Source organism: Passer montanus, unplaced genomic scaffold (assembly GCF_014805655.1).
Source record: "Passer montanus isolate IOZ18808 unplaced genomic scaffold, ASM1480565v1 scaffold11, whole genome shotgun sequence".
Taxonomy (NCBI): Eukaryota; Metazoa; Chordata; class Aves; order Passeriformes; family Passeridae; genus Passer; species Passer montanus.
Genome location: NW_024357613.1, coordinates 10,857,601 through 10,882,582, shown reverse-complemented (window position 1 = coordinate 10,882,582; position 24,982 = coordinate 10,857,601). Strand labels below are relative to the sequence as shown.

General features: G+C 43.1%; 2 protein-coding genes across 9 annotated transcripts in view; one reads left to right on the top strand and one right to left on the bottom strand.

Annotated features, from left to right (window-relative positions):
* Positions 1 to 23,495, top strand: part of ANKRD6 (ankyrin repeat domain 6) — a 91,946-nt gene extending 68,451 nt beyond the window's left edge. For 5 of the 8 annotated variants that reach the window (XM_039726139.1, XM_039726111.1, XM_039726129.1 and 2 more), the window contains 13 exons: positions 3,998 to 4,096; positions 4,606 to 4,704; positions 7,956 to 8,054; positions 8,972 to 9,070; positions 10,646 to 10,744; positions 10,980 to 11,057; positions 11,872 to 11,976; positions 12,225 to 12,365; positions 12,662 to 12,838; positions 15,029 to 15,181; positions 15,706 to 15,819; positions 17,703 to 18,045; positions 19,097 to 23,495. In XM_039726139.1, the coding sequence (XP_039582073.1) occupies positions 3,998 to 4,096; positions 4,606 to 4,704; positions 7,956 to 8,054; positions 8,972 to 9,070; positions 10,646 to 10,744; positions 10,980 to 11,057; positions 11,872 to 11,976; positions 12,225 to 12,365; positions 12,662 to 12,838; positions 15,029 to 15,181; positions 15,706 to 15,819; positions 17,703 to 18,045; positions 19,097 to 19,656 (2,166 nt within the window). In that variant the 3' untranslated portion in view covers positions 19,657 to 23,495. The remainder of the gene's footprint in view (positions 1 to 3,997; positions 4,097 to 4,605; positions 4,705 to 7,955; positions 8,055 to 8,971; positions 9,071 to 10,645; positions 10,745 to 10,979; positions 11,058 to 11,871; positions 11,977 to 12,224; positions 12,366 to 12,661; positions 12,839 to 15,028; positions 15,182 to 15,705; positions 15,820 to 17,702; positions 18,046 to 19,096) is intronic. The other 3 variants (XM_039726147.1, XM_039726102.1, XM_039726156.1) reach the window with 2 other exon arrangements.
* LYRM2 (LYR motif containing 2) lies at positions 23,300 to 24,960 on the bottom strand. The gene is made up of 3 exons (XM_039726166.1): positions 24,904 to 24,960; positions 24,629 to 24,769; positions 23,300 to 23,720 (listed from the first exon to the last, which is right to left on the bottom strand). The coding sequence occupies exons 1-3, from the start codon at positions 24,943 to 24,945 to the stop codon at positions 23,640 to 23,642; spliced, it is 264 nt and encodes an 87-aa protein (XP_039582100.1). The 5' UTR covers positions 24,946 to 24,960; the 3' UTR covers positions 23,300 to 23,639.
* Between the last annotated feature and the right edge of the window lie 22 nt (positions 24,961 to 24,982).

The following is a 24,982-nucleotide window of genomic DNA, read 5'->3' as shown; positions in this document are numbered from 1 at the left end:
CCCTCTGTAAAGAGCATGGTTCCCCCCTCTTGAAATGTACCTGTTGCTGTGCAGGAGTCCTGTTACGGGTAGAGCTCTCAGATGTGCAGTCCTGCATCCTCTGCATCAGTGCATGCAGATTTCTATCCCAGTCTCCAAGTATCAGCCTCTTACTATCCCAATGAATACCGAGTTTTTTTTCCTAAAAGTGGAGAACTTTCAACACTGTGGCGCTGCCATGGCAAGACAAAGTGAATGAGCCCCGCTGTCTCTGGGCTACTATGGAAAAACCAGTGGCCACTTCCTTCATTGGCTTAATTTTGAAGGGTGGTGGCTGTACCTGCAACATGCATGGATCTTCTCCCATCAGGTGTGTGGCAGGAGCACTCACAAGGCCAGAGAGAGGAGGGGAGCTGCCTGCACTAGGGCTGTGCAGGGCCAGGGTGTGCCATGCCCCTGTGATGCAGTGCCCTGTACCTGCCTTGCAAGCTGATATATCCAGGGCATGGACATCCTGGAGTGGAATTTCCTGAGTTTGAGCTGTCTTCAGAGCTAGGCACAGTCTGAGGAAGGGGGTTACGATTCACCAGTGTAGACCTTAGTGCCTTAGTTCTGTTGAGCCTCACTTAAGTCTTTTTGGCTTTGGGCCCACATCTGCATTTGGGCAGACTGCTGTTTCTGTCAAGGTTATGTTTCTGTGACACGGCGCTGGAATTGTCTCTCTTCATTGCTACTGATCTGCAGTCTGTTCCTAAGGCATAAATCTCTTGGAAACAGAATCATAAATTGTGCCCAACATAATAGTCTGGTTAATGCACATTTACCGATGTAATTGCTCTCTGAGCCTCTGGAACCAACCCCTAATGCTTTGCTAAAGACAGAATTGTAGTGAGTGCTTTCACAGACATTTATTTCAGTAATTAATAAAAGGTACACAAATAGGTGATTACACTGCCTGAAAATACATGCTGTGGAAAAAAACCACAACTCATCTGTTTCCTTGGACTCCATGAAAAGCAGGGCAGGGATTTGCTCCACTGCTGATGGGAAGGGAAGGCAGGTTAGAGTGCAGTGGTGCAGGCACCATTATTGGCTGTGCTCTCCATGGCTGGGTTGCTCAGTGACTGTCACACAGAAGCCATCACAACCTGGTGGTTCAGCTTCCACAGCACTTTAAGCAGTTTAAGGTAACTGTTTGTGCTGAGGTGTGAGGGAACGATGGACGAGGTGCTGCCCTGTCCTGCTGGCTGAGGGGTCTGGTGCTGGTAGGGACGGACCCTCACCAGGACAATGATAGGTGCCCTCTCTTCACTGGGAGGTGCCTTGGTGAAACAAGGTCTGAGGTATCCTTTGACATCTTGTTACATGGATGAGGTGCTTATTTTGTCCAGTCAGGGTGTGGGTTGGACCTTACTCTTGGATGCTCATGTAGGGAAGATGTCATAACCAAAGCCCATACCTTGGGCAGGAGGCACTTGAGCCTGCCATTTGCAGGACTTGGGTCCCTTCAGCTAGATCTATTTCAGGGACCAGAAGGTATTTTGGGACAAAGCTTAGGCATGGATGAAGCAGTCCCAGTGCTGCTCTGCATCCCCAGTGTACGGCCCCCCAGCATACAGGTTGGGATTACCAAGGGCCACTTGGTCTTGCAGCAGTGAGGTGTGCTGCCCACTTTCCAAACAGACAAATGTGTTTGTATAAAATTTAAATGAAATGCTGTTAGAAGGAGCTGTCATATCAACAAAGCCACAAAAGCTGAATAGTCTTTAACCTCATTGCAGTTACTGATGATGTAATGATGGGGACAGGAACAGCCTTGATTTAAACTGTCCCAGTAAGAAGATCCTTAATTACAAACCAAATCCTGTACGGTCCATTTCTGCCCCAAATTTCTCTTCTCCACAGTAATCTTCCCAACTGTAAAGCAGTAGGAACCAATCATTTATTGTTCAGATTCCATCCACTGCAATGGCAGTTGCCATTTTGTTTTAGTCTGTTTCATAATATCTTCTGTGGATTTGCTGGTGCATCAATACCACTTGGCAGGGGTAGGTTGGCAGATTACTTTCCACTTCATGATAATCAAATAAAATGATTTTTGCACTGTCCCACATGACTCACTACTGCAGTAACAGTAGCTGTACCATTATCAAAAATCAGATATAAAATTCTTCCTCAGTTTGTTGGAGAGCAGATTTCCATGTAGTCATAGTAACCAGTAACTATTTGACATTTGTACTTGTGAGATGGTATCATTTGGACATTTTCCATAACATTTTGGTTTTCTTTGAATTTGGAACAAATACATAAGTTCAGAGCATTTGCCATGCTGTCAATTTTCCAATACATTTTTTTTCCATTTCCTGGAATCTTTTCTGCCTTTGCTGAAATCCTTTAAAATACATTTCCAGTTGCAAGAACAGTAGTAAAAATATCTAACCTCTAGAAACAACAAAAAATAGCAGGCTTTTAAAAAGCACCTTCAACACAATTTTTGAAAATCAACTTCATTATTATAAGCCAATTTAATGATTTACTGGTAGGGATTACTGAAAGGTTGTGGTTGGCAATGCTCATTTTTTAATAGATTAATAACTATTTTGGTGTCATTAGCACAAAAGAACCCCACCAAGAGCAATTTTTAAGTCAGCTGCTAATTGCCTTTGAGAACAAATTGTTCAAATAAGCCAGTTATCTAAAGACTTGGATACTCTAGAATAAAAAATACAGAAATTTCTCTAATTTTACTATTTAATGTAATATGCCATTATCTGATAAAGGATTTTACCTGAGAAATTTTGTGTCTGTTTAGGACTTGGTTTCCTGCAAGCCTTTTTAGGACACATGGCATATCTCTGCCCTGTGTGTGTTTGTGGTGACCATCATCTAGATAAGCAGAAATGGATTGGCTTCCAAATCTGTTTATTAATCCCATACAAGTCTGTGTGCAGCTTTGAAACCTGTCTCTGTTCCTGGATTCAGGCTGTGCTTTGGCATTGCTGGTTCAAAGCAACTTCAAAGGAAAGTTGTTGTGGCAGCAGTGGAGCTACTGCAGCTCATTTTCCCATTGATCCCTGTCTTACATCCCTACACGCTGCTTCCTAAATCCTTCTCTTGCCTCTCTTTTATCAGGTTCTTACCAACAGTGCATAAAAACATACAGATAATCCCTGATGGCCAGGGACAATGGTTTAAGTTTCCCTAGTCTTCGGTTTCTGGAAGGATTCTGGAAACTAATCTTGGGCTCTCTAGCTCAGCAAATGAGTTCAGCGGTTGTTAGAGAGCAGATAGATGGGCAGTCAGACAAGATGACAACATCAGCATAGTTTCTTTTGGAAGGTTGGCCTTAAAGGAAATAAGCTGATGTAGGAGACTTGCTTGTTACTGCTACATGGCGGGTCAAAGAGAAATGAAAGTCGTTTGGAGCTCAGGATGGCTCAGTTGCTTGAGTGAAACAAGTGGATGGTCCTGCAGTTGTGGTTCTCATCGTTAAGTTGCCTCCACTCTTAGCACTAATTGGTAAACTCATCAGAGGTGCTGAAGAGACCCATCTCATCTCATGCTCCTTATCCTAAGCAGGGCTGATGGAGCAATCAGAGCCAGAGCAGGAGAGCCTTATCCAGTTAGTGTAAGTCCTGGAGGATCATTATGATGAATTACGACAGCCTGTAATTCCCTTTAGTTCCCTACAGACACTGATGACTATTAGACACGTAGAGCCAAATGTGTCCAATTCACTGCCTTCTAATACTGCCATGTTTTTGGAATGCTTCAGCGCTGTATATGGGATTGTGATGACTTGCAAACTTCTGTAAATGGTTTGTAGCTCAATACTTGCAATAACTTCATTAATCTTGGAATCTTTTATGGTAGGTGTTTAGGGGGACTGTTTTCAAAGGCAGCTTGGATTGAAACAGTATGTGTGTCGAAAATGCAGCCCCTGTGTGTGTTGTCTGCATTTGCATTAAGTCAAAATGAGGTGGGAATTGTACCAATTACAAATTTGCTTCTTTTGCAGGGTGACCAGACAGCACTGCACCGGGCTGCTGTAGTAGGGAACACCGATGTAATAGCAACCCTGATTCAGGAGGGCTGTGCTTTGGACAGACAGGACAAGGTAACAAACAAAACAAAAGCCCTGTGGAATGGCAGCTTTGGCAGTCAGTAATGTTAAGGTCTCAGAGAGAAAGTTATAGTTTATACTCCTTACTAAATGTCTGATGCTTCGGGAGTAATTGGAGCAATTACATTGATAAAAAGCTGTACCATCTCTTTAATACAAATTACTGGTTTAGTTATGCTTCTATATTAGGCTGATAGTTTTTGGTTTAAGAGTCTGTTCTCAGCTCATTAAGGGATGAATTAAAGGAATGTACAACCTTACTACGCCCTACGCAAAAGACTGCACAGTTCCCATGATTATCCCAGAAACTTGAGAATCCCAGGCTGTAAGTTTAATTTAGGAGTAAATGTAACTAATTTCAAGTTCCAGACAAATAGCAGTGTTTTTACCTTCTTATAAAAATAAAATAGAAAATAAGCTAGTAAGAAATGAAAATACTTCTAATACTTATAAGGTTGGTTATACAGCCCCTAACATACTCCTCTTATGTGTGTGCCCCTCAGGATGGGAACACTGCTCTTCATGAAGCTTGTTGGCATGGATTCAGTCAGTCTGCCAAAGTGCTTGTTAAAGCAGGAGCCAACGTTCTTGCCAAGAACAAGGTGAGATCCATGGAGGAGGAGCTTTCAGTTCTGGTCTAAGGTCGCTGATTCTCAGAACTGGAGATTTCTGGCCATGGCATTTTTCAGCAGGTGGGGGGCCAGCTCTTAGTGGGATTTTTTTCTTCTTTTCATTTATCACGCCTGGATGGTTCATCCACAGGCATTAGGAAATTCATATTTTGACAGCTGACGCAGGAGAAACTCAATAACGCGTTGAATGATACATTAATTACAGCTGAGGAACACTGCCATTCCTGTGGAAATCTCCATGGTGCTCTAATTTATACTGAGGAGATTCATTGTGATTGGTGTGATTTAAAATGGAAATGAATTGTACTAATAAGAAAAAGGTATTGAAAATCTCTTCCTTTCCAGAAATTAAACAGCCAAAGGAATGTAGGCCACAGGAGGAAACAAAAAAAAAAAGTGTGTTTTGTTAATAAGTTTTTTCTAATATGTTAGCATAGTCTCTTCCCAGAATCATGTAATGGACCTGGATTATGTTCCTTTTGGTATTTATAATACCTTGAGAGCCATTTGGAGCAAAGAATAACAAAGTAAAGGGTTTTAGTTCCACTCTAATTGTTATAGCTGAGGGGCACTTCAATTCAGTAATTCAGAAGTTAATGGAATAGTCCAGGAAATGGTGGTAGCAGCCCGTGGTGTGAGCAGAGTGAGGGTTTGGATAGCTGTGCTGCTGGGTTGGTCAGATCACATGGCTGGCAGAGTGCCCTGCATGAGAGGGAGATGGCTTTGGGATTGCTTTAGGGGATCTCTGAGCATTTTTGGTAAATGTGTCTCTAAAACAACAACTGAAAGGGGGCTGGGAAAGAAAGGAGACAGCTGGTCAAAGTCTAAGGTTTAGAGTAAAAAGGCATGTTGCTTGGGCATAGTGTTTCTGTATGTGCATGTATGTATAGGCACTATAGAATCATACATTTGTACAGTTGTGGTGAGTTTGTGGTCTGCAATTTCATTGTATTCGATATTATTTTAGGTGTATTCCTTCCCTTGTATTATTTCAACTACCAATTTTTATTCACTGTAATTACTTTTGCTGTAATGTCCGCCTAGACTTGTATCAAGGGTACTTCAGAAAAGTTCCCATGCTTGACTGTAAGTCTTGTGAGTCATTTTGCTCCTGTCCCTGGATATGCTTGTCTATGTATGCACATACACTTCTGTACAAAGGTGTGGGCCTACGATGCAGGTCTGGTTATCCTGCATGCTTGGGTGCCTCAGGGAATTAGAAGATTTAGCTTACAATCCAGTTTATGTCAGCTGGAGGCAACCTCTCTGGGAAAGTATGTGAACAAAATAGCTCAGCAGGGTTGATGGCTGAAATATGACTGGCAAACTTAAATACTGCCTGAGCAGCTCCTGTGCTAGTCTTTGATGTCTTGCCCTTTGCATTTGACTCTTTGGGTGGTTTTTAATGGACAAGATATATTCTCAGGAGCTGTTGAAAATTGTGGGAATCATGCATGCTTGCACGTGCTTTTACCCCTTTTGTTTTCAAGAAAAATTAAGAGCTTAAGTCCACTTAATCCCAAAATGGTTTCTCTGTTCTCTCAGCTTTTTGTGTAACTGATGACAAGGCATTATCATTCAGACAGCTTTTCTGGCAGCCAGGGTTGAGTTCTGTGTGCAGGAGCATTCCACAGGCTGTTGACTTACACCTGGGTATTGTGTGATTTTGGATGGATGGGACAGATATGAGCTGCTAGATTTGCCGAAGCTGTGAAACAGCAAAAGGTAGGAAGGATTTGACACTGTGTTTTGGGTAGCTGTATTCCTCCTGCACAGTAGTCATCCTGGAAATGCAGTTTATTTTCATTTAAGTTGGCTTAAAATCTTTTCTGCTTTGATAGATCATCCAGTGAGATCAGTTGTAGCCTTATTTTTAGATTCTTCATCAATCTGTACATTTCAGTGAAGATTCCCAGACTGGTACAACTTGGAGCTTCTCTCCCTCTCTGAAGTTTGTGAGAGATTTGTCACCCCACAGGAGATGAGCCAGATGAGCCACTCTGTCAGCTCTGACCCTTGGCCCTGTCATTCTCTCAGAACTGAAGTCCTCACCTGCTGCACAGGACCTCTACCTTCCCACCAGGGCCAGCCTGCCAAACAGTAAATGATAAAGGCATTGCAGAGGCTTTTCAGAGATAAACCTGTGAGCGAAAAAATTGACATTTAAACACAATTTAGCTGAGAAGAGAAATGTTCATGTCTGCCACAGCTTAGAGGCTGACATGCAGTCATATTCAGGTCTATAATATATGGTAGTGAAGACCTAAGACCACATCTAAGCTTGGCTTTTGTAATTCAAACACTGCAGCTTTGGTCTGTGTCTTGAAAGCAAGGGGGGCAAATCAAAGGACAAAATCAAGGTGAACAGACAGTGTAGTAAGCCTGGTAAAGCCTTTTTACCTGAGGTGATTTAATTTCTAGCTCCAAGAGCCAAAAGCTCTGAATGTTTTCAGATCAACAAAAACCAAATGCTGCCAGAAAAAACTTGTCAGACCAATAAAATTGTTCATTGTGTTAGAAAGACAATACACAAGCCAACACTTCTTTGATTTCTGTCCACTTCTGCATACTTTCTTCTTTGAGGAACTATAACATGTGATTCTCTGTGGCTTGGATGGCTTTTTTCCCTCCCTTCCCATCTTGGCTGGAGTCTGGTGTTCCTCCTGAACATCAAAGCTTCTTGATAGCCTAAAATCTGTATCCTGCCCAGTGAGAGCACCTACAGACCCAGCCAGACTTCAAGCTGGTTTGTGTTACAGTTGTAAGGAGACAGGAGTTGTGACTCTGGTCTGCTCAATACCCTGCAGCAGTCGTGGCTGGGATCAAAGATCCCGTGCCATGGCAGTTTGGTTTTTTGTGTCTGTGCATGGGGGAAACCCGAAACACAAGAATTACAGTTCTTTAAATTACATGTTTAACACTGCTGTTTGAGACTAATGAATGAGACAGTATCTAGAGATCTTTCTTCCTGTAAACAGAATTGACCAATGCAGATATCATTATAGTGTCCTATTTCTGCCTTTATTATATCCCAGGTAAGCCATTGCCAGAATGAAGCGGAGATTTCAGTCTCTGGGTTCATTAATCTCATATCTTTGGGAAAACAACAGTTTCCCACCCTTGGGTGGGTCTTCTTGTGCAATGATCTGTGAGGTTTTATATTTTAATGCTTATGTCCAATATCTAAATATGGCTTTTATATTTTCCTGTATTTCTCTAAGGCAGGTAACACACCTCTTCACCTGGCTTGCCAGAATAGCCATTCCCAGAGTACTCGTGTTTTGTTACTTGGAGGATCTCGAGCAGACCTCAAAAATAATGTGAGTTTTGGAAATAACTGTTCATTTTTGTGTGACTTTGTTTTAGGTATATTGCTTTAACTTGTAGAAGTACTCAGAAAGGCTTTAAGCAATGATTTTTATTATGAATTATATTGAAAAAAACCCCCTACCCAACCTTGTATTCACCATGCACAGGAGTGGTTTTGGAAGGATTGAGTGATGCACTACTTGTACCCATCTCTTGAGCAAGGATAGAAGGAGCCAAATGGGGTTTTGCTGTTGCACAGACAATGGTGAAAGGCTTCAGATCTGCAGATCATATATTCTGTGTGTCCATCTCTCAAATGAGGTAGATTCAAGGTGGTTTCAGTTTCAGACATCTTTCCTCCTATTTTCTAATGATTCTGGCATGATAGATAAAGGAAAAAAAAAACAATCTACAAAAGGAAATCAGATATTTTTGCCCTGATAAGTAACAAAGTGGGCAGAGAAATGGAAAGCTGTGGGGTTTTTGCAGCTCCCAGGCTCAGCTGCATGAGTGCCACCCTTCATGGGAATGCTGCTCTGGCTGCCACTCTCTTTTCTACATTATGTGGAACACTAAGTGGAGATTCCAAATTGCATTGGGTTATGGTTCAGAAGAACAGATTTAATAGGAAAATATAGCTAACTCAGGGTTTGTAGTGCCAGTAAAATAGCATTTTATTTTTCCAGTATTTCCCATCAGTGGTTAAAGAATTCATGCTCTCACCTTGCCTGACCCCAGCTCTTGCTAAACTTTCCCACCCATGATAGCAGATTTTGTACTGCAGAGAAGACAGCATTGCTGTTCTGTGGAGGTGTGTGGTGTTTACTGCTCTTTCCGATTTAATAGGATTATTTCATCCCTGAACATCATGACAAGTGCAGGCTTTCTCACAGTGATTACATGCTCAGAGCTTTGTTTCTGTTTGCAGGCAGGAGATACCTGTCTGCATGTGGCTGCTCGTTATAATCACTTGCCCATCATTAGGGTGCTGCTCAGTGCTTTCTGTTCTGTCCATGAAAAGAACCAGGTCAGTGCATGAACCTCATTGTGACTCTGTGCCCTTTGCATACAGCCAGTTGTTGGGAAGAGGAATTCCTACCCAAGTAATCCTGCTTCACTCTGTGTGTTTCACTGTACCACCAAATGCCTGAGCTTTTAAGAATAGCCTTAAAGTAATGGCATGTCGGTGGTTTATTATTTTGCCATCGCATTTGCATTATTTCTTTAAAGCATTGCTTATTTATGAGGTGATTTAATGATCTTATAGCCATTACAGAGACATTGTGAAGCACAACTCACTGATATTTAGATGCTACTAAAGTGCAAATTCCTCTGGAATACTTTGCTGCATTTTGCAGTAGGGGAAATTAAGAGGACATAAAAGTGAAGACAAAGCATGCTCTAAATTCAATGTAATGATCAGTCCAGCCTAGGATTAATCATCCATAGTTGTTTTATAGGGAAGTAACTGATTGCTGTACCTATAGCATAGCCTAATTGGGTAGTAGAAAGGAATGAAATTAGTACATTAAAACGTTTTAAATCTGCTAAATAAACATATTATGTGGTGCTTAACCACATTTTCTCATGTTCCTGGGAAATCTTCCATGGGTAGTTGAGGATCATAAAGATGTTTTCTGAACTGTACATTTAATGTTCTTTCTTATGAGACTATGAGACACTATAGCAAACAAAATGGGTTTCAGCATGTGAAATTTACTGTGTAATTTTATTTGGAAATGAGTTTTTTAACTTGCAAAATGAGCTACTGAATATTAAGATCGACTGGTGTGAACCTGGCCCAGAGAGACATCCCTTTCCCTCATTCCCCAGCACTACCATATTTGCCCATAGAATGGTTTGATTTAGGAGTACAACTCATCTAAGTTAGCAACAGGCAAAAGTCCTGAGGAAATCTAATTTTATGAAGGTAAAATGCAAGACCAGGGGGACAGGAAGGCATTATACACACGTGTCCGGTCCCATTTGAGCAGTTGCTGGCTCTGTTACCAGTGCCCCAATCTGATCACGGCTGTCTTCACCTCACTGCACCAGGACAAGGGCAGGGCACTGTGTTAGTGCTGGACCCAGACTGCATTCTGGCTCTGATCCAAAATCTGTTCTTCCTGAGGAAACCTGTGAAGAGCATGCCAACCATCTTGCTGCCGGTACTTACCTGAGTATTTCTGAGTAATGTGATACATGACCACCTGCACACCAAATAATCAAACCTGGGGGGAAAAAAAGAAGAGAAAGTTGTAGTGGGAAAACTTGTTCTACCCTCAGATGTCATATCCATTTACTGGGGGTAGAGCTGGGCTGTCTCCAAGCTGCATCATGTGTCACTTGGTTTAGATAAATCAGATCACCAGCACCCCAGCTACATTTCTCAAACCCAGGCTGAAGTAGCTCTTTGCCCCCTCCTGTCATCTTCCTCCCCAGTCAGTAATTTTCTATTGACCAGGCCTTATTTAAGCTTAGTTATTGCATCAGTAAGTGCAGGTTTTTTCATGTCTGAGCATCTTTTAGGAAGGTGTGAGTTCTGTAGGGTGAGACCCAAGGACTAGTGTCACAAGATTGTTTTCTGCTTTCTGACTTGCAGGCAGGGGATACTGCACTCCATGTAGCTGCTGCTCTAAATCACAAGAAGGTGGTGAAGCTCTTGCTGGAGGCAGGGGCTGATGCATCCGTTGTCAACAATGTAAGCGGGACAAAGAGTTTTTTTGGTATTTTATATTAATATAGTGTCTCTTCAACATTCCTCATAGGCTGGTAGAAAATACTTGGTTGTGAAGTGTTGAATTATATCTGGGTAAATTAATGCAATTAGTCACTTTACTCTTGTGCACAGAGTATAGACTGAACTTGGTTGGAGAACTTTAATGTTTCCAGTAGCTTGTGTTTTGAAGGAAATGCTGTTTTCTTTTTTCTCTCAGGCAGGCCAGACCCCTCTAGAGGTTGCCAGACAGCACAATAACCCCGAGGTTGCACTCCTGCTCACTAAAGCATCACAGGTACATTACACATCTCTCCCCAACACACACATACACATGGAGCTGAGGCCACTTAATCTTGGGAGGCTGCATCCCCTGCTCCTTGTCTTCTGCTGTGAAAGGTTCCTACATTTCTGCTGGCATTGTGGGCTGGGCTCAGATCTATTGACATAGAGCCCTTCAGCCCCCAAAGTGAGCAAGGTGTGCAGATTAAGCCTCAGCATGAAGTGCTGCCAGAGGTCCTTGTGTTCTGACTGGCAGAGGGTGGCACTTGTTCAGAGGCACTCGTTCCCTGCAGTGGCCCTGCAGGGGTTAGAAAGTTGCCCTGTACCCTGAAGCTCCTGAGTTTTTGTCACTCTGCTGCCTGCCTCAGGCATGTCCCATCCCCAGAAGTGTGGTTAGCACTGGAGGATACTTTGCAATGGGAACAAAATGTTTCTGTCCTGTTTATACTTTGCAGCTGTGTGTGAAATGCTGCAGTGCTCTTCAGGCCAGAAGGCAGGAGGGCATGAGACCAGGCACAATCCTTGCTGTCCTCCTCCTTGTCACCTCTGCATGAAAAGGGCTGGGCTTGGCTTGGGAACCAGCCCAAGGACAGCAGAGGAGGTGCTCACCCTTTTAGGGGACAGCAGAGTGCCCCAACAGACTGAGCTCAGTGCTGGTGTGTTTTCACAGCCATAAACACCCACGTTTGCTTGGCTCATCAGTGTCCATCTGGCAGTGCACTCTCCTTTATCTGTTGCCTTTCAGAAAAGGAAAAGGTCTGCTCTATTTCTCATCTTCTGTGGTAGGAAGGAGCATGACATCACTGAGTAACAGTGTGGTCTGTCTCCAGGTCTCGCGTTTTAACCGTGGGAGAAGCCTGAGGAAGAAGAGAGAGAGACTGAAGGAGGAAAGGAGGGCTCAATCGGTGCCACGGGATGAAGTGGTACAGAGCAAGGTACAGCCTGGCATTACCAGCTGGATCTGCTGTAAGGAGGGACTGTCATGAAAACCCATTAAGGATGCAGTCTGTTTGGAGCCATAACTGTGCATGGCCCCAGCAGCTGCCCGAGGCAGTTTGTCATGCTCTGCTGCTAAAGCATTTCCCACTCACATGTGCAGAGCAGCTTAAAGCTGGGCAATCGAGGAAGAGGCTCCTTTTCCCCATCTCTACAACTGCTCTGAACTCCCTGTCTTTGCTTCAAGCAGGGCAGTGTCTCAGCTGCTGATGACACACCAAGCAGCGACCAGCCCCCAGAGAGGAAGAACAATCTGAAGGATAAACCCCGGTCAGCCTCACCAGATCCCAAAGGGAAAAAGAGCAAAAAGAAAAAGCCAAAGGAAAAGGTATAAGTAGATTTAAAGCAGCAGAGAGAAAGAAGGGATAGCTGTTCAGAAGGGGTGTGGGTCCGTTTGGTGTTTTGGGGCAGCAGCTCTACTATGCCCCTGGGGCAGAGACAGTAGATTTAAAGCAGCAGAGAGAAAGAAGGGATAGCTGTTCAGAAGTGGTGTGGGTCCCTTGGGGATAGTCTTCAGATAAAAGTGATTTTTGCTGTAATTGTCACAATGAATTTGTCCATTCCCACCAGGAATAGTTTACCAAGGTGCTTACATAGAGAAAACATTGTGTGCATGTTATGCAGGTTTCAGCACTGTCGGACCCCATCTCCCCAGCTGATCAGCAGACACTCCCTCAGGCCCAGAAGAGCGTGCCTAAGCGCAGAAGCAAACACCACTGCTCCTCTCCGCCCCCTCCGCACGAGGCCCGAGCCTACCAGCTCTACACGCTCTACCGAGGCAAGGACGGGAAGGTGATGCAGGTGAGCCACTGCCCTCACAGAGGGGGACACTGCGAGCAGCCTGGGGAGCTGGGACACAGGTAATGGACAGAAAAGATGCTCCACTAATTGCACTCTTAGGCACTCAAGTGATCATGACTTGGGACTGGTTTTCCTTTCTTGGGCTTCAGATGCATTTTGGCCTGAAGTCTGGCAAACAATAAAGTGGTTTTGTGGCTGTTAAAGAAGACATACTTAAGTAGCTTTGGTCTGCAAAGATAAGGGGTGAACAGTGATTGGAAATGACACGAGAACTTTCATTACATACTTTGGAACATTAAGAGTTCTGACAGGAGAAGGAAATTTTCCAAGGAAAAGCAGTGTGTGAGGACCAAAAGCTTACTACATAAACCAAGAGGTTGAGTAAGCTCAATAGATTTTGTTCCAGTTCTTTCTGGGTTTTGCAACATGTCTTTGGGTATTCTGTTTACTGGGGACAGGATTTCTATAGAAACTGGTAAAGAAATAAACCTGGAGCTACCAGGCCCCATGCATTTATTCCAGTTTGGAGAATAATATTTTAGTCACTTTGTTACACAATTAATTACCAGTAGACATCTATTAGAAAGCATAAAAACAGTCATTAAATTTTCCTGTAGACACTGTAAACATCTGTATTGTTGTTTTCTTAATATTGCCCTGCTGTACTCCTTGGAAGGTCTATCCTTTCATTTCCTTAGCTTCTCCCATCCATCCATCCATCCATCCATCCATCCATCCATCCATCTATCCATCCATCCATCCGCTTTTGTTAGTCCCTTCCTGTAGGTAATAATTTCAGCAGATTCTGAAGACCATTGAAGTCAGACTTCAAAGGTTTTACTGGCTGTTTATTGCTTTCCAACCTTTCCATGTAATGTTTGAGAAATTTCCAGACAGGGGCACTATGGAATTATCCTATAGCAGACATCAGGAAGGCTGGGGGACCTTTCATACATTAAAGGCATAAAAGAGCAGAGAGGTGTGGAAGGACTTCGGGAGCAGAGAGGTGCAGAAAGCAGACAGGACTTGTATACAAATCTCATCTGTTCACAAAGATTAGTTTAATAGTGCTAGACTCCCATACAGTATTTCCTGAAATACATGCTACTCCTCTCTCCTTTTCTTTTTTGCTTGTCTGTCTTCTTTGATGCCCTGAGGCCATGAATAGCAAACATAATTTCTGAAGTACATGTACTTCTGAAGCTTTCTTTAGTACTCAGCAAACCACCCACCTTTCCCTGCCAAGGGAATAACCCCCAATTTATGAAACATTGCCGTGGGGCTAAGGAAAAGAGGGAGGCTCCTCTGCAGACAGATTCAGAGCAGCTGCTTTGGGCTACTGGCACAGCCCCTGAGGGATCCACTTTGTGCCTTTGGGCTGCAGAGGCAGCTGATGAGGTTTAGCTGTCCTTGCTTAAGGGAGCCTTTTGTGGCCATCTCCCTGAGAGATTTAAATGTGGTCAGTGCAGCTGCCCTTGCAGAGGGGCCATGGGATGGTGACACATGAGTCAAAGGCAGGCTCAGGAGTGCCCAGCAGCTGAATGCCAGGAGGGTGGGGGCCAACAGAAGCAGTGAGGCCTTGCCATCTCATGAGTCAAAGGCAGGCTCAGGAGTGCCCAGCAGCTGAATGCCAGGAGGGTGAGGGCAGAAGCAGCGAGGCCTTGCCATCCAGTACTGAAAAAGGACAGAACACATGATTGGCATTAGGGTAAAAAACAAATGCACACATCCACAAATCAGATTTTTACAAAGGCCTTGCCATCCAGTACTGAAAAAGGACAGAACACATGATTGGCATTAGGGTAAAAAACAAATGCACACAACCCACACACATCTACAAATCGGATTTTTACAGCTGAGAATTACAGCATTGAGACACGGGGTGAAGGCCTGTGATGTGGTATTCCCACAGCCAGCACACAGGGCCTGAGCTCAGTGCTGCTTGTAGCCCCAGTGAAATCAACACTGCTGTGTTAGTGTGTGTCCCTAGACATCAAACCAATCCCTGTGTAGCTGTGCTTTTTCAACTAACAGCCCATCTGCTGAGCTGCTGTAAGATACCGTCAGGAGGGTGACATACAGTGCATGGGATAGGAGAACCCAAGACTGAAGGAGGCATGATAATGTTCCAAGTGTGCTAAGAGGGTTGTGGGGTGTAGCAAGTCAATGTGTCATCATCACTCCTTTCAGGCACCCATAAATGGATGTCGTTGTGAGCCCCTGATAAATAAACTGGAGAATCAGCTGGAGGCGACAGTGGAAGAGATAAAAGCTGAGCTTGGGACAGTACAAGATAAAATGAATATTAAGCTGGGCCAGATGGAAAGCAAAACTCAACATCAGGTAAGAACATGACCTGAAGTTCTGCTTGCCTATATGATTTATAAACATATCTTAAATATTTTCACCATAATGATTTTTTGCTTCTTATTTTGTAAAGGCAAACCTTAACTCTAACACTTAAGTCCAGGGAACCATGACATTCCACTGGGAACTGATGTTGCAAACCAGGGTCTTGATAAAAATCACATTTAATATGTTAAGTGGCTTCTGATGCTTCTTTGGACAACGAATCTTAAAGGCTTGAGCCATTAAGAGGGAAAGAAGGCTGGTCTATGACTGGTCATTTAATAATTGTAAAAATCCCTCTTGCTGAATTAGTATGCATTGAGATTCAAGATCCTCTAAATTGCTTTTTAATTTAATAGTTATTCATTGGTAATTTTGTGATTGAGCCTCTTTGCAAGCTACATCTAACTGTAGTTGGCAGCATTTCCAGAAATGACTGTAGTTTGATTTACAGGGTTCACAGATGGGAGTTTGGTTTCTAACACGATGATCTCAGCTGAACAGTGTTTTCCCCACAGCTCCGGGTTTTGGACAAGCTGATGGCCGAGCGCCTGTCGGCAGAGAGGACAGAGTGCCTTCACCGCCTGCAGCAGCACACAGAGCTGGAAAAGAGCCAGGGAGAGAAGCGGCAGGTAGGGCTTGAGACCCCCCTGATAGGTCAGCTCAGGAGTTTCATTCCAGCAGGCTGAAAATATCAGAGATGTGTCATATCTGTTAAAACAGGTAAAAGAGCTTCAAAGACCAAATTATTCCTACCCACCATCTTAGTCACTAAACCAAATTTATGATGTTTTTGCATTAGAATGAGGAACGTGAAATCCAGTCCCACTGCTGTAATTTAATTTGGTGCATGCTTAGTGTGGGATCTACAACAAAGTACCATTTTTCTAACACAGTGATTTGCAAAAATTCCCAGCACTAAATTTTTCACAGTTGTGCTTTCAGCTTTTGCTTATTAGAGGACATATGCAGGAACATATCCAAATAGATAAAAAGGCTAAGGTCTGTGTTGTTCCTTTTCCTTCTCATCCATTTGGTTGTGGGCCCTGGGAATCTCTCCCTTCTTCTCTATCTGACCTGTTTCCCCCCCAGTGTATAAGGCTGAAGTTCTTTCCTCTGATGTTAGCAACATGGCAGCATCTCCAAGCTGTGTATTACTGCCAATAGGAAAGTCCTTTTTTTGTATGCTTGTTCAACCAGCTGTACAAGAACAACTGTTCCTGTAGAGATCCAGCTCTTGCCCTTTCAGCTTCTGCAAAAACTCACAGTTTAAAACCTGCTGAGAAATTTGTGTTTCTCCACGCACACAGGTGAATTTAAAATACAGTTTGTTTTCTCATTATTGGTATTCTTCCAAGAATTGAGAAATACACTTTGTGCTAGGAAAATGTCATGAGTGTTTGTAAGACCATTCCAAATCCATGTAAAAAGACTGACAGCTGTGATAATCCTTGCATAGGACACTGATCAAGATACTTGGGTCTAACATTCACCAAACACTCTTCTCCAAAGAAGAGTATGTACCAAACTAAGGCAGCTTCAATTTTTATTTTATAAGAGATGTAAGTATTGTATTGGCTTCTGAACATCTAGGCTTGTGCTCCATCTCCTTGTAATCTCCATTTAAGACACAAGATGCTGGAGTGATACATCCCTGAACTGAATTAAGTGATGTCAGCTGTTCCTGCTCACTTGGGTCTAATTGAGACATCTGAAAAAACAGAATTGGGTTGTACTAACTAACCATCCTTGTGCCTAGGAGGGCCTGACCTAAATTTGTGATGTCATATGAACAACAGGGTGAAAAGAGCTACTCCTATTTTAAATTATTTAAATGCATCTGTGCTGTTCCTGCTCACTTGGGTCTAATTGAGACATCTGAAAAAACAGAATTGGGCTGTACTAACTAAGCATCCTTGTGCCTAGGTGGGCCTGACCTAAATTCGTGATGCTATATGAACAGGGTGAAAAGAGCTACTCCTATTTCAAATTATTTAAATGCATCTGCAGCTGACACTTACTAAGCATCTGTGTAATCTGAAAGTTGTTACTGATTTATCATTTAATGGGGGACTCACCTTTATGACTGAATGAACAAAGAAGCAGAGGTTGGTAATTGTTTATAGCTGTCCCCTAGAAGTGTTTAATTTGAATTTCATTCTTTAAAAATGACCATGTGGTGTTCCTTGCACTTAGAAAATACCACTGACTGTATGATTAACCAAGTCATCCCTGATAGAGTACTCAGAGTTGAACTGGAAGTAGCATATTCATATCTAAGAGGTGGTAGCTTGGACTAAAGAGACTGCCTTTCATGAGCTAGTGCATAGTTCTCAACCTTTTTTGATCTGCAGTCCTTTAAATATTCCCAGTGGCAGCATGCACATCTGAACAGGGAGTCTAAGCCCACAGACACCCAGCTTGCTTGTCTTTGTCCCTGCCACATGTCCTCAGCAGCCCAGGAACCATAGAATCTCATCATAGGATTATGTAATTTACAGTCTCTTTCTGATAGATTTCCTTGGTTGATGAGCTGAAGACCTGGTGCTTGTTGAAGATTCAGAATCTGGAGCTCAAGCTTTCTGGAGATTCCAGGTCATCAAGACCAAAATCAACTTTGTCCACTTGTGAGTCTCTCACTGAGACCCTGGATACTGACAACAACCCCAACAGTGCCAAGGACTGTAAAGTCAACCAGCCTGTGCTGCAGTCAGAGGGCTCCCACCAGCATTCCTATATCACACTTCCAAATAGCCTCTTGGAAGACGGGGGAAGGAGCAGAGTCCAGATGCCAGAACAAAGCTTTGGGCAACACTTTTGCATTAAACAAGATGGAGCATTGGGTACAACCACATCAGGTACTAAGCTGTCATATCCCTTCAAGGGTGAGCTCATTAACTGAGGGGCACTTGTATTATTAATACTACATAATTCTGGTGGTGTGCTTCCCCCCTCCATATGCCTGATGTCTTGGGATTTGAATACACTTCAAGGCAGCCACTGGGAATATTTTAATAGGTGGCTGGGTGGAATTCCACTGACTGTTCCTGATGCTTCTATTATGTCTTTGAAGCACAAGTCCTTTGGTGCTTTGAATAACTCTTGGCCCTGGAAGCTTTTGAAGGAAAAAAAAAGAAATGTGCAGAATGGCCAGGTGTCCACAGCCAAGGAGAATGCTGTCTGAGCCCTGGCTTCTGTAAAATACAATTGTAACATACAATTCTATATGTCCCCTAAACACTAAGCATCAACAGGCATGGATGCCCCATCAAATAGAAAATCATATGAGATCTTGTGGTGCTTGAGTGTGAGCTATTCTGCAGTTCAAAAGCATAGAAATGTGTGATCTTTCCAAAATTACTGGGACTTCAAGTTTTGTAGAAGCAGGGAATTCATACATATCAGCAGACATAACCTACTTCGGAAATACAGACTGATAGTTGTTACATGTCCTTCTGATGAAGTCACAGGTTTGGATTGGAAGGGACCCTAAAGATCATCTTGTTCCAAGCCCCCTGCCATGGGTAGGGACACTTTCCACTGTACCAGGTTGCTCAGAGCCACATCCAGCCTGGCCTTGCACACTTCTGAGGATGGGGCAACCACAGCTTCTCTGGGTAACCTGTGCCAGTGCCTCACAGTGAAGAATTTTTGGCTGATATTTATGTCCTTTGCCTGCTGTACATCTCTAGCCCCACAGCTGCAATGCAGCACCTCTCTGCCTGGGCCAACTTTTCTCCTTTAATGACTTTCTATTACATCACCTGACTGTGAAGATGTGATAAGCTCCTATAAGCCTGTACAAGGTACACACAAAACCCCATCATTCATCAGACAATGAGGTCTTCTGAGTGCTAAAATAACTGGCCAAAGCTTTTCTTAATATATTGTCTATAATTTGTTCTGTAGGTACAGAGCAACAGGTAGTGGCTGGTGGACCAGTTTCTTCTTCTGCCCCTGCTCAAGATGTCAGGCCAAAGGACAAAGCTGTGAGTGCCAGCACATTCCACAGGTTCCAGCAGGAGCTGCCCTCCTCCGAGCTTTCGGGCTCCAAATTAAGACACGTTAAAGTTCAAGCTGCTTTGCAGCCAGTGACTGAACCTGCAAAGACTGAACCACAGAGCAGCTACTTCATTGACAAAGGAACTCAGACGAAAAAGTCCAGCAAAAGTGGGCAGTCGAGGCACAAAGCTCTGCACCACGCCGGGGCACAGCAGGGCCAGGAGCAGCAGCCCTCGGCCCCGCCTGCGCCTCCACTCAGAGACACCTCCCAGGCCCTGGAGATAACCCAGTACTTCTTCGAGGCCGTTTCCACGCAGATGGAGAAGTGGTACGAGCGGAAGATAGAAGAAGCCCGGTGCCAAGCGAACCAGAGGGCGCAGCAGGACAAAGCTGCGCTCAAGGAGCACATCAAATGCTTAGAGGAGGAGCTGAGCAAATTAAGGACTAAGGTGCAGAAAGAGAGCTAGCACCTGCCAGGCAGCTAATCAAACAACAGGACTCATGTTGGAGCCTGCTGTATGGGAATTTGGAATATTGATAGATATTTGTAGTGCCTGTTTCATCCAAACACAACACTCTATTTCAGGAGTAGAAATAACTTGGAAACTCCATAACTGAGGAGAGTTCATATGCAAACTATATTGATAACAAAGAGATGCTGCAGATTAGATCCTTTGTTATTTCCAAGAGTCTGTCAATATTGCACTCTCAAGTTTCCAGATGCTGCTTGAAACCAAACTGCATTAGTAACCAAAACTGCTTTCTGAAAAGGGAATTCCCTTACTTCCACACAGGACACAGACTAGAGGGTTGTACTGTATGCCACATGTAAACCTGTTGTGTTACCAGTACTGAAATAAATGCAGGATGTTTGAAGGTTTTTGACAGAACTACTGTGATGAAGGGCTATTGATCCTATTTTAGATACTCCCAGGGCCTCTCTCTTGTTAGTGGAGAGAAGCTACAGAAGCCACTCCAGGTACAAGCCCAAGGAGCTGACAGATGCAGGCTTCCAGCTGGGAGAGGGCAGGCAGCCGTGGAGGGAGATGCTAAGGTGAATCATCCCTTAGGAACAGAAGCTTCAGCTACCACTTTGCTTTTCTCTGGGTTTTCCATTATTAAAACTAGTGCTAAATTGAATTTGTCCTTTCTTTAATGGTGTTCTGCTTGCAGAGCTCCTTGTGATTACACTATTGTTGGGGCTCTACTCCAGTAATCTGACTGAGAACTTTTGTTTAGGGCATGGATGACAAGTATTTTACTTGGTCTGTTTTTTAGGCTGAATGTTTATATAAATTTTTTTCCTTCAAGCAGGAAATGGCTAAATTGCCTACTATTGAAGAAGCTTGAAAAACTCCTTTATCTAAGGAAGTGAAAACTTGGCTTCCTGTATTCAAATTTTATTTTTTGCAGTCAGAATTTTTTTCCAGGCACTTTGCCCAGACTGTCTACCTTTTTTCCTCTGAATGATTCCTCCTCTGTTTTTTCCCTTCTGTCTCTAAAAAGGAGACCAGGCCCTGATGAGTCTACAGGTTTTAGGACATACGGTCCCACAAAACAGCACTCAGCATTTTAGAAGTTTTATCACTGTGTTTTGTTATAAAATCAGAACTTGCATTGAGCAGTGTTGTCCATGTTGACAGACTCCAAGTAATCTCAGTGCACTTGTAACTATTGCATCTGCATCCCTTTAGGGTTGCCTCCTTACACATCTGAGAAGGCTTCATCAGATTCTGCTAGAAATTAAGTTTACTTACCAGATCATGATAGAACAACTGTTCAAAATCAGTTTCAACACAGGAAGGTACTGTTATGCCCAGGAGAAAAATACTTTTTTTTCAGTACTAAGGAGCTCTAAAATCAATACAAAATACTTTACAGTGTTGAAGTATGCCATTCACTAATTAGTTATTAAGCTTTTGTCTTTTAGCAGATGTATAAAGCAAAAAAAATCATATAACAATATTTTTAAAGTTCCTATTAATGCACTATCACAAGAGAAGTCTATCTGTGGCTATGGAAATAGTAGTTTTCTTGCTCTGACTTCTGTAGTCTAATATAGATACTTTGGGATTACAGTTTACAGTTTTGTTTAAGCTACAGTAGGAATGCAGAAGCATGCTATTGAAGTTTTGTATCACCTGGATGAAGTTCATGTTTTGCCAAGCAATTAAAAGTAAGTGTTGCTCAGAAATGTGTGGTGTAACATTTTCTAGCCACAGAAACCTGACACAGTCCCCTCACTTGACTCTTAAAGGGGAGCAGAAGATTGGACTTCAACTTGTAAGCTTTTTGTTTCTGGTTATGAAACACAGAAGTGCAGAGGGAGGGCAGGGACTGAGGGCTGGCTGTTGGCTGGGGCAGGTGTCCCTTCCAGAAGTTACAGGCACGGGGTGAGTTGTGCACAGATCACACACACGCTCCTGAGCTTGCCCAAGCTCTAGGGAGAGGCTGTGGCCTTAGCTCTACTTCCCATACAGACCACAGTCATAAGTCCAAGCAATTTAAGTAAATCCAAGTAATTACCAAGTAATCTAAGGCAGTAACCAGGCTGCAGGTTACTGATTTTAGAGGTTCTCTGAAGCCAATGAGTGTATGGTAAAAGAAAGAGAAGCATTTGCTGCTAATTCCTTTCTATACTCCTCCCTTCTACAAAACTGTGAAGGACTTTATAAACAGGTGTGATCTACCTAGCTCTCTCCAGGTAAATTTACTTACCCTCACAGGCTGTACTTGGACTCTTTAAGTCCAAGGCAGTCCAGTCCAGGCTGGCAATTTTATACTTGGCAAGCCCACAGAGCAGTGGAGATGAAGGGCAGCAGCACTCAGGGGATCAGCATCTGTCCAGGGCCCTGCTGTCAGTCCTGGCTCTGGATTACATGCCCACAACCTGGAATGTACAAACTGGGAGGCACAGGGGTAAGGCACAGGGGTAATGCAGGCTCCAGGCTCGAAAGGAAAGGCTTGGTGAGGCAAGAGGGTAAAGCCTCCTGATTAAGGAACAGAAATCCAAGCACTGGCTGAAGGGGAATGGAAGCCTGCTGTGGTAACAGCCAACACTGGTTATGGCTGCTCAGTCAAAATACCTCTGTAAGCAACACTTTCTCTTAACATGAAAAGTAAATCCCCAACACAAAAATGTTCTGGCAGTCTATTCTACCAGAAAATGTTAATAAAATGTCAATTTTTAATGAAGCATTTTTAGATACATATTTTTCTCTGACTGATTGAAGCTCAGAGGCTTTATACAGATCTGAACCACAGCTCCGGCTCTCAACTGGGGTCATTCCTCCTGTAGCCTGGAATTCTGTCCTGTCCCTTCCCTGGTGCCAGTGGTGATACCCATTTACCAGATTTGCTGCCAGTTTCTGCAGCTCAGCAACTCTGCAGAAAACCACCTTGAAACAGGGGTGCTCTCCCCCAAGGGAACTACAGTAGCAGAGTCAGTGAGGAAAAAGATCCTGCTTGTCTTGGAATCACAAATTAAAATAGTCAAGCACTGATCTACTGCTGCCTGTCTAGTTATGTGGAGAAAATCCCCAGCTCATCCAGGCATTTTTAAATTATATAGAAAAAAATATTTCTATATATAAATTATATAGAAAAAATTGTATAGAAAAATATTTTCTATATAATTTAAATTACATAGAACAATTATATAGAAATATATATATTTCTATATAATTTTTAAATTATATAGAAAAAAATTCTATATAATTTAAAAATACTCAAGGAAAGTGAGAACAGCTACCAGCTAACAACTAGAAGTGAAGCAGTGTAACATTTGAATAACCAAACCACAACTTTTGCAGTTAGTATTTTCTACCTGTAATTCTTCTTTATATATTGACTCTTAAATACTAGTTTGAAGGCACAACATCTCTGGGGCCAAAATCTCCCATTTTCATGAATAAAGACCTCCCCTTTTAAGTTTTATTCAGCTACTACTGAAAATCAACATCTACACACAAAACATTTTTTTAATGTTTGTTTGTTCTGGGCCAATTTATCCCAAATTCTTTTTTCAATCACAAATTTTGGTGAAAATCTTTGGTACGGTACGTGAACAGCTGTCACTGTGAATATTACCAATTACAGCTACCACAGTAAAAAGCAGACAAAATAATCTGGCATATGTTTATTTTCCATTGCACTGGCATAAACACATCTGTTTAACTGTAATTTTTGCAGCTTTCTGCTTTTCCTGCAGCTCATGCTACATCATCCATGCAGTTCTTTAATGTCCTTTGTGTCCAAGTGATTTCCACTTCTTAGGGTAGCAAAACTGAGAAATAGATGGGGAAGGGGAAAAAACAAAACCCCACTGTGATAGATTCCTCCTTCAAACATTTCCAGGTTGCCAGCAAAGGCTGCCATTGTAACCACATTATAGAAAAAATATTCTGCCTATTTGCAATAGATAAAAATCAAACTGTCAACAAAATGAAGATCAGGATTTTGCCAGCTTAAGTGTTCTCTGAAGTTCCTGAAGTTGCATGTTGCCTTGAGTAATCATCATCCTGATTGCATCCTGTAAGACAGAATGGAATCTAGTGAACTGTGCATCCGTACACAGCACAGGTTTTGCACAAGCATGCAGACTTTCAATGCATTAAAATATGTTCAATAACATACAGCTCTTACTGGCACTAGTCATTTACTTCTTTATGTGACATAGCACTGCTGTCTCTGAGACACTTAAAAACGAGGCAAATAAAAGGATTTATTTTCTCCAGTTCCTTAACAATGTACTTGGTTATGGCATTGCTTTAAAACTCAGTTTTTAAGAGTACTCAAACCCCTAATAATGTTTTCTTTGTGCCTTTGCAAACCAGTAAAGAGACTGGCACCCGAGCATTATGGAGATGGGTTTTACACAGCAGGTGCAGGTTTCTCTCAACATTATCTAAGGGCTCTAAGGCTTTGTCTGCACAATTCAGCCACCAATTCCTGGGGCGCTGCCTGGAACAGGGAATGAACTAGGAAGCAGAGGACAGCAGATATACAAGAAATGTGAAGGTTTCTGCATTTCACATTTGCTTCACATCCTTAACCATCCCATTTGATTGTATTCTGCTTGAACATAGTTGAAATTAAATAAAAAAAAAAAAAGCTATAAAAAGCTTAACCATTACTAAGTTTATGTTAGTTAACAAATATATACAGTTTTCTTGATCTGTGGTTCGAGTACGCAGAGTATTTGTTGTTCAGGTTTTTAATTTCAGATTATTCTCTGGAAATTTGAGAAGCATTATTACTGCCAAGAGGGGGGACAATATTTAGAGATGCAGGATTATTTCTTTGCATAAATGAGTTAATAGTAACAGGGGACTTTCACCAGTCTGGAAGCGACACCTACAAAACAAAGGACACAGGACAGGCCATGCAACGACCGTGCCCGAGAACAGGCCCTCAGAGTAGCGGGTTCCCAATCCTCACCTCTTCTGTGGCATCTTTATTTCTCTTGAATTCCTCCCTGGCCCAGTCCTTTAAGTAGCGGCGATCCTGCTCAGCAGGGACCTCCCGGATGGCCCGCAGGATCTTGCGGTACAACTGAAGGACCTGCTGCCGCCTCAGGAACTGGCAGGGAGAGAGGCAAGTCTGCCCGCCGCCCCAGGACACTGCTGCGAGCCGCGCCCTCGGCCCTTTGCCCCGAGGGACAATTAAACAACCCCACCGTTCGCAGAGCCCGCCCGAGCCCCCGTGCCCCGTACCTGCCTGAGGCCGCCCCGCGCGGGCGGGGCCGAGGCCGCCATGGCCGGCGCCAGGGCCGCCTCACGGCCGCGGGACGGG

Excerpts from the sequence above, each read along its gene's own strand:
- LYRM2 (XM_039726166.1), bottom strand. The coding sequence starts at position 24,945 with ATGGCGGCCTCGGCCCCGCCCGCGCGGGGCGGCCTCAGGCAG. Across the intron at positions 24,770-24,903 it reads CGCGGGGCGGCCTCAGGCAG|TTCCTGAGGCGGCAGCAGGT; the intron begins GTACGGGGCACG and ends TCTCCCTGCCAG. Across the intron at positions 23,721-24,628 it reads ATAAAGATGCCACAGAAGAG|GATGCAATCAGGATGATGAT; the intron begins GTGAGGATTGGG and ends TCTGTCTTACAG.